The sequence below is a fragment of the Suricata suricatta genome, chromosome 11 (genome assembly GCF_006229205.1).
Source record: "Suricata suricatta isolate VVHF042 chromosome 11, meerkat_22Aug2017_6uvM2_HiC, whole genome shotgun sequence".
NCBI lineage: Eukaryota > Metazoa > Chordata > Mammalia > Carnivora > Herpestidae > Suricata > Suricata suricatta.
In genome coordinates this window covers 46,801,355-46,809,524 of record NC_043710.1, presented here as the reverse complement: position 1 = coordinate 46,809,524, position 8,170 = coordinate 46,801,355, and the positions used below count along the sequence as shown (strand labels likewise).

The 8,170-nt window shown below is 51.3% G+C and overlaps 1 protein-coding gene across 2 annotated transcripts; it reads left to right on the top strand.

Annotated features, from left to right (window-relative positions):
* The first annotated feature begins 4,998 nt into the window (after positions 1–4,998).
* On the top strand, positions 4,999–7,290 carry ADM (adrenomedullin). Of its 2 annotated transcripts, none has more exons than XM_029957350.1 (4): positions 4,999–5,131; positions 5,577–5,695; positions 5,847–5,996; positions 6,206–7,290. In XM_029957350.1, exons 2-4 carry the CDS (start codon positions 5,598–5,600, stop codon positions 6,519–6,521), a joined length of 564 nt encoding a protein of 187 aa, XP_029813210.1. In that variant the 5' UTR covers positions 4,999–5,131; positions 5,577–5,597; the 3' UTR covers positions 6,522–7,290. The 2 variants fall into 2 exon arrangements, with proteins under 2 accessions (XP_029813210.1, XP_029813209.1); XM_029957349.1 differs by having other exon boundaries at positions 6,203–7,290.
* The last annotated feature ends 880 nt before the right edge of the window (positions 7,291–8,170 follow it).

The window sequence follows — 8,170 nt, the reverse complement described above, 5'->3', positions numbered from 1 at the left end:
AACCTATTAACAGATCATGTCTCTCTCAACTTTACACCTGTTGATAAATTCCCACATCATCATGAATAAAGTGCAAAATCTTCATCATATCCTGCAGGGTCCTACTTTACTCTAACCCCAATGACCTCTTTGATCTTATTTAATGCCACTCTTCTTCCTCACTCACACGTTTCAACCATACCGACCTCTCCCTAATGTACCAAGTGCTTTCTCATCTATAAGGCTTTGCATATGCTGTTTCCTTAGTTTGGAACATTAGGTCCCCATAGTTTTGCTTTTCCTTCAGAATACTTACCATAGTTTATAATCATGTATTTATTCTTTTGAAGATATATTTACATCTGGCTATCCACCATGCTGTAAACTCGTTGAGGACAAGAATGCTATTTGCATTGATGTTACTGTATGCCCAACATTCAGCACAGAGCTTATGCATGTAATATGTGCTCAGTAAATATTTGTTAAAGGAATAAATGCCCTTTCAAATCACGTAGGGCCATGCCTAAGAATTGCTTCATTAAAGTGGTTCTAATCTGATAGCATAGGACCCGCACCTGGAGGCAGGTAGCATAGCAGTTGCTCCTATTAACACTTTTGGCTACAGATAACACCCACATGGGCTAATCATCTCTTTTGTAATTAATTTATTAATACCACTCATTGGGTCATCAGTAGTAAATTTCTCTTGAAATGGTTTCATATTATTCTGTTACAGCTGTTAGTATATAATAACAAGCTTCCATATGTTTACCATCTTCTCTGTCTTCTCTTTCATCTGTCCCATAACAACTTATATTCTATAAGCTTCAAGGAGGTTTGTCACATATAAGGACTGTTTTTTTAATAAATATTTTAAGTTTATTTATTTATTTTGAGAGAGAGAGCGCATGTGAGCAGGGAAAAAGAGAATCCTAAGAAGCTCCGCGCTGCCAGCACAGAGCCCAACACAAAGCTCAACCTAACAGTGAGACCAAGACCTGAGCTGAAATCAAGAATTAGACACCCAAACGGCTGAGCTACCCAGGTGCCCCAAGGATTTAGTTTTTAAACACACACACACACACACACACACACACACACACACACACAATTATTTTAGTAAATTCTATACCCAATATGGGGCTCAAACTCCTCATTCTGAAATCAAGAGTTGCATACTTTACCAACTAAGCCAGCCAGGTACCCCAGGACTGATTGTTTCTGTCCATCTATTTTGTGCAAAAGCGCAAAAAATGAGGCAGCAAATTGTATGCCTATTTTATACTTAAATTGGTTTATTTGCATGTGCATTTTTCTGGAAAGTATCTATATTTTATTAGCTTCTTGGACAGGTCAGAGATCCCAAAACAGTGCCAAGTTTTGAATCTTGCTTTACTTTTCCCTGTGAGTGACCAGATCTGTAAATCTGATTGTGTTCTTTCTCTAATCCACTTTGTGTTTAGAAACTTCCAGGAAGTTTCTTAAACCTTGTTTTCAAATGGACTTTGTAAACAAGCCCTCAGCTTAGCAGTATCGTTTTGAAACATGAATAATACATGCATTATAAAATTTCCTGTTTGAAAAAAAAAGAGGCATCTGAGATAATTATACAATGCACTTAGTTCCTCATTTCTATTCTTCTTAATATCATTAATTTTCTCATTTTCCTGCATGATCTGAGTGTGGTCAAACTGGATTTAGGGACTGGGTCCTCATATTGGCTGAGAAACCACCACAATGTTTTTAAACTCCAAACATTACTAAGAATAAGGCTTGGATTGAGGGCCTAAAAATAATTCAGTTGGAATGTAAAGAAGAAATTGAGACACCAATACATCAAATATTTAGCATATTTGTGTGTCTTTATATATGATTTCAGGATGCATACATTTATTACACTGCCTTGGGGTTTATTTACAATCTGACCCTTTAAGAATTCTTGGGCACAAAATAAAAAGTGGATCATCATTAACTAGAATTCTTTTTTTTTTTTTTTTGGTCTTTCTCTTTTCTTGACAATAAGATTTTAAAGATGTTTCTTCCTTCCCCTCCTTCCTTCTACTCAATATGAATCTACAATCACTACAACTTGATTAAAACTCCACATTAACAAATCACCAGAAGCAGAACTACTGTGAGGTTTCCTTCTAGATCCCACCGTTTAACTGAAAACGCATTGGTGTGTGTGTGTGTGTGTGTTTCTTCCGCGACGATTAAGTATGCGAACCGAAGTTACATGGGGGAAAAAAGATGCCAACATTTGGCAAATTTTATATAATTTTATGTTTTTACAATTACACTCTATGACTCTCCCAAGGGAGCGCTCGTGCTCTTGTCGCTCGCTTACGCAAACGCGCGCAGACGCACGCACACACTTTCGAAGATACGGTGTTCTAGCAAGATTCCGAGCTGCCAATTCAGTACTTAAAAAAAAAAAAAAAAAGATTGGCGGGGGTTTTCAAGCGTCAGCTCTCTAAGTGTTAGAGCGACAAAGCGCACCTGGGCTGATAACGAGTGTGCCAAGGTTCTCAGGTGGGAAATCCTGGCTTCGCTGCTTTGTCGCAGGCGTAGGCACTGGCCTGGCGGAGGGGAGCCCAGTCTCCACTCCAGGGCTTGCTTTGTTTGTTGAAGCAGCCTGTAGCCCAAAGCGAAGTTTGTACCTAGAGCGCGTTTCGTGATCCTGCAGAGGTGCTAAAGCCAATTGCCCCCACTCTCCACCCGCTCCCACCGAATCGTAGGCTTTCCAAAAAGACACAAGAGAGGAGGCAACGAGGACAGCACAGAGTCCCCTGCAGACCGACCGCCCCCAGGGCTGGTGGGAACTGGAAGAAACAAGTCCAGACCACGGGACCTTCCCTGGCTGTGGGCCGGCGCCCAGCTGTCCTTGACCTTTACAGAAGTCAAGACACGCGAGCCAGGGAAATGAAAGTAAAACCTGTCTTGGAGCAGACCCAACTGGAAGCTGGCTACATGTAAGTCGCATCCTCAGACAAGACTGACAGCCAGCCAGTCTTGGACAAGGTTGGTGCAAAGAGCTTGACTTGCAAACTGAAAAGAAGAGATGGGAAGTGGGAGATAAGCAGAATAGTTTGGCTGGGGGCAGCTCCTGGAAACAATAGGCGCTCGATAATATCTACTGTCTGAGGTTCTAACGAAAGAGTAGCCTGATTCGTCTGCTGCAGGGACAGCCCTCCAGCCCTCCAGGCGACTGGAACCCAGCTACTACGCTGTGCTGCACCCCTCTGACCCCAGCCCCTACCAGAGTCAGAGCCACAGCCAGAGCTAGGAATCTGTCCTCCACCCTCAGCTGGAACTCAGGTCCATTCAGGTGATTCCCTTGGAGAAGAGTCCTCAGAATAAATAGCGTCAGCCATGGTCATTCCTTCACAGAGTACAATGTCCACAGTTCAGTCCTGAGGATGGGAAGCCTGCTGAACCAGCAGTGTGTGGCGCAGACCAGGCCAGGTCCCCACCAGCTAGTGCCCAGTCTTCTTTGCAATAGGTCTCAGACCAATTTGGCAGAGCAGGAAGGAAGGGTAGAAATCTGCAGAGGGCATGTTATAGATGGGGAAACTAGAAGGGAAACGTAATTTGCCCACATTCACAAGCCTCAGGGTAGGGACTAGAAGTTGGTCAGCAGTCTCGATGGTCCTGAGACCACGGCCTCTTGGTCTAGGCACCCGGCTTCAGGACGTGAGAGTAGGGTAGTGGGTGATAGAATACTAGAAGCCTGAATGCAAGAACTAGGGAGCCCTGGGGGACTGAGTTCCCTTCCAGTTTGGCCCTCAAAAACGAATTAAGAAAATGTAGTCAAGAAAAGCTGAGGGAAGAACACAAACGGGTGACAAACGTGTTTAGGGGTGATTCATCATGAACAGGCATAAATCTTTGGGCGGGGGCTAGGATTCTCCTCTCCCCCTTAAAGGCATGATGACCCCAGCCTAGAAATATCCAGGCCGCGCCCGGGTCTGCAATGCTTGCTTGCCAGACCAAGTTAGGACTTTATTGCTTCCTACCTTTGGTGTGATTTTGGTCAAATACTTCTCTCTGAACTTCAATTTTCTACTCGGGAAATAAGAACAGTAATGTTAATCTAACTTGCCTTACTCAAGGGTGGGTGTTCGGATCAAAGATCAGGATGTGACTGTTTTGTAAACTCTAAAGCGATTAACATACGTGAAGCATTAGTGTGCTCCCAGGCTGTAAATCCTCACGTTTACAATGGGTGAATGATGTCTCCGAAGACAGCCAGGCAAACTCTCAGGTTGTAACCTTGTAAGGACTAATTGGATTACAAGGGGAAGGAAACGAAACGGTATCCTCCGTCCTAATTTTAGTCATTCCCATATTTCCAAATAGGCAACTAAATTCTGAAGTTTCAGATAATGTTCTCCTCCAAATCCCAATTCTCAAATCAGCCTTTCCGAGCCTTGCCCTTATTGCGAAATCTTAATAGCCCATCCCAGAACCCTGGAGTCTCAGCCTCGGGGTGGGGGCGGGGGGGGGGAAGGGCGGGCGACGGAAGGGGGGTTGCTGGCGAGCCCCACTCCTCTAGTCTCTGCTCCGTGTCCTGCCCCTGCTGCTCTGCAGGAGTCTGGGGTCGCGGTCAGGTCAGGCGCCAAGCCGGCAGGGGGCGCGGTCCACTCGAGGCCACCGCTCCCGAGGTCCGGGGCTCCGGTCATCCGCGTGGTACCTCCCGCTGGCTATTGCAGTTCCGTGCCAATAGGCCTCACACTCTGGGTTGCAGAGGTCCTGAGTAAGGACCCCAAGAGGTTGTACCGGCCCTACTTCTCCCTGGCTTATGTTCTGAAGACTCAGGGTTGTGGCAGTTCCTGCACCAATTTCTGGAGCTATCTCCCAGCTCTCTGGGCATGAGGGACCCTCCCCGCAATGCGCGAGCCCGAAATCAGAAGCCCGCGCGCGCCCGAGAGAATGGGAGCGCGCGAGGGCAGTCCCGGCCCCGCCCCTCTGCTCTTATAAAGCTGAGGCACCAGAGCAGGACACTCAGTGGTTTCTTGGGGACACTAGGCGGAACAGCTCGAGCCTTGCCACCTTTGGTTTCTCACCGCGGCTTGGACGTTGGGGTTTTGCCAGTGCCAGAGCGACGTCTCAGACTCTTCTCCTTGATCTTGGCTGATCACTCCCTCAGCAGGTAGGCGCCACAGGAGGGGCGGTTAGCAGGGGGGTGGGGGTGGGGGTAGGACTTTAGAGTGCTGGAAACTGGGAGTGCTGGCTCAGGGGTAGAACCCATTTTGGAAGGTCCTCTGCGGGGTGCGTCCTATATCCTGGGTCCAGCCGTGCACACAACTGGAACTGCAGAGACCCAGTCCCTACTCCGACAGCCAAATAATGAAAAGTTGAGCAGGGAACCTCGGGCAGTCTGGCGCTGGGCAGGGACCTCCCCTGCCGGGCCCGTCACCCGCCCGGCGGGTGCAAATGCAGCTGGCGCCTCTCCGCGCCCAGGCGAGATAAGCGTTTGAGCCGGGCAGAGCGCAGGCTGAGCCTGCCGAAGCGGGGGGCCCCCACACGTCCTCCGTGCCCGCCCGGGCCGTGCTGCCGGCAGGGTGCTCATGCTTGGCTCCTTTCTCTCCTTCCAGGGTTTGCACATCGCCGCTGGCATGAAGCTGGTTCCCGTCGCCCTCATGTACCTGGGCTCCTTGGCCTTTTTGGGCGCCGAAACTGCACGGCTCGACGTGGCGTCAGAGTTCCGAAAGAAGTGAGTCGCAGGCAGCTCCTTCCCCAGTCCTTGGACCTGGGAGACAAGGGAAACTGGCTGTTGGTCCCGAGGGGTTAGAAGTGAACGGGAGCCCGTCTGGACCGGGACCTCGCCTGGACGTATGCGAATCGGGTCTATTTGTGTTTTCCAGATGGAATAAATGGGCTCTAAGTCGTGGGAAGAGGGAACTTCGGGTGTCCAACAGCTACCCCACTGGGCTCACTTACATGAAGGCCGGGCCGACCCAGACCCTCATTCGGCCCCAGGACGTGAAGGGAGCTTCTCGCAACCCCCAAGCCAGGTAACTATGCCCCTGCGCAGAAGCGAGGTGGGCAAGCGGGAACTCTCCACTACCCTGTCCCTGGGGATCGTCAGGGCTGTCTGGCAGTTCAGACTGCGGTAGCAGTTTCCAGTACCCTCTGGTCCTTGAATGGCTCGGATTCCTGGTGCCTGAGGCCAAAGCCCTGCTTGATGGGGGTCTCATGTTACCTTCCTTCCCTTCCCCAGCAGTCCGGACGCCGCCCGCATCCGAGTCAAGCGCTACCGCCAGAGCATGAACAACTTCCAGGGCCTGCGGAGCTTCGGCTGCCGGTTCGGAACGTGCACGGTGCAGAAACTGGCGCACCAGATCTACCAGTTCACGGACAAGGACAAGGACGGCGTCGCCCCCAGGAGCAAGATTAGCCCCCAGGGCTACGGCCGCCGGCGCCGGCGCTCCCTGCCGGAGACCGGCCCCAGCTGGACCCTGTCCCCGGAGCCACAGGCACGCGCGGCTCCGGCCTCCTCCCGGGCGCCTCAGGTGCTCGCTACTCTCCTTAAGATTTAGACGCCTGTGGCAGCACCGAACCGGCGCGTGTATGCATCCCGCTGGCTTCCCCCAGGGGCGGAGGGTTTCCTAGAGCCGAGCTCATCTGCCGACAGAAACAGGGCTGAAACAGACCTGCAGTGACCGGGAGTCCGGTAGGCACCGTCCAGCGGCGAGCCCTGCCTCTGCAGGAGCCCCTTCTCCTCGGAGGCACCGTTCCCTTCCTCCCAATCGGGCCCTGGTGCCCCGTGGGGGCAGAGGAATGCAAGCGAGTGTCTGCCAGACTCACGCAGAGGAGAAAAACTAAGATATAGATGCTTGAGACCCCCAGGGGCAGGGGTCTGAGTCACTGCCGTGCCTACCCACAAACTGATTTCTCACGGGGGACTGTCACCCCACCGGGGCGCAAGCCTCACTATTACTTGAACTTTCCAAAACCTAGCGAGGAAAAGTGCAATGCGTGTTGTATATATAGAGGTATCTATCAATATTTAAGTTCGTTGCTGTCAAGATTTTGTTTTGTAACTTCAAATATAGAGATATTTTTGTACGTTATATATTGTATTAAGGGCATTTTAAAGCAATTGCATTGCGCCCCCCCCCCTTATTTTAATACGTGAATGTCTGAGCGAGGTGTAACATTGTTTGCTGCGTGGAATGTGTGAGAGCGTGTGCGTGCAAGACTGATTACCTCTTGTGGAAGAAGGAAGCACCGTGTCTCTGTATATCTATTAATAAAATGGGTGATATGCGAAATAGCAAATCAATAAACTATCTCGATGCTGATTAATTCTCGGCTCACGAGTCTTGGGAGGACGTTTCCCCTGGTCCTGGCGCGTCCGGGAGCCTCCTGGAGTGGGAAGGTAGCACGGCTGCTCGGGAGCGAGCTGGCCAGGTCCGTGCTGGGGCCGAGCTGTCCCGTGCGCTGCTCTACATGTGCAGAGCGCCTGTCCTTAGAGCCGGTCCGGGCTTCTCGGAGGCGCCTAAGGTCGCAGCCTCGCGTGGCGGCCGGGCCGGGTGGGGTAGCGTGAGCTCTAGTGCGGAGACGAGCCTCCACTCTCTGGGTTGCGCAACAGAGTCCCAGATTTATGGAGTTTCTCGCGGAACCCCTTTCGAAAAAGAAAGGACGCCTCGGAGAGGGTGGTCTCCGAGGTCTTCTAAGTGAGGCGTTATCCCGGGCTGCCGCAGTGTAAAAGTTAGAAGCTACTCCAGCAAAATGTTCGCACTGCTCCGGGAGTCTGGCAGCCGAGTCAGTAACCCCAATCCTCTGCGGGCCGGGTGCCCCAGCCAGCCGGCGGGGCTCATCAGCGAGGCTGTGGCGCCCCCAGCCGGCCGCCTGGGAGCGGCCTTAGGACCGTCAGGCGGTACGTGCGGTTTAATAAGTCCTCCTACGTGGGAGTCAGCACACAGCCCTAATGAGAGAGGAAAGAAAAAAACAGTTTGCAGATGCCAACTAGGGCCGCCCCCCTTCCCCGACCTGCACGGCAGCTCCCTGTTCTGGGACCGTGACTCAGCGCCCACACGCTGCGCAGCGTGCAGCTGCTGGCCGGAGGCGGGCGGGACGGACGTGCCGCCGGAATCGTGCGCCTCTGACGGCCTGAGACCTTCATTGTTCCGCCTCCTCTTGTAGCTCTCCTCTTCCTTCCTCCCCAAGTTTTTTTCATTTTTTC

Excerpts from the sequence above, each read along its gene's own strand:
- ADM (XM_029957349.1), top strand. The coding sequence starts at position 5,598 with ATGAAGCTGGTTCCCGTCGCCCTCATGTACCTGGGCTCCTTGGCCTTT. Across the intron at positions 5,696-5,846 it reads GCGTCAGAGTTCCGAAAGAA|ATGGAATAAATGGGCTCTAA; the intron begins GTGAGTCGCAGG and ends TGTGTTTTCCAG. Across the intron at positions 5,997-6,202 it reads TCTCGCAACCCCCAAGCCAG|CAGTCCGGACGCCGCCCGCA; the intron begins GTAACTATGCCC and ends TCCCTTCCCCAG.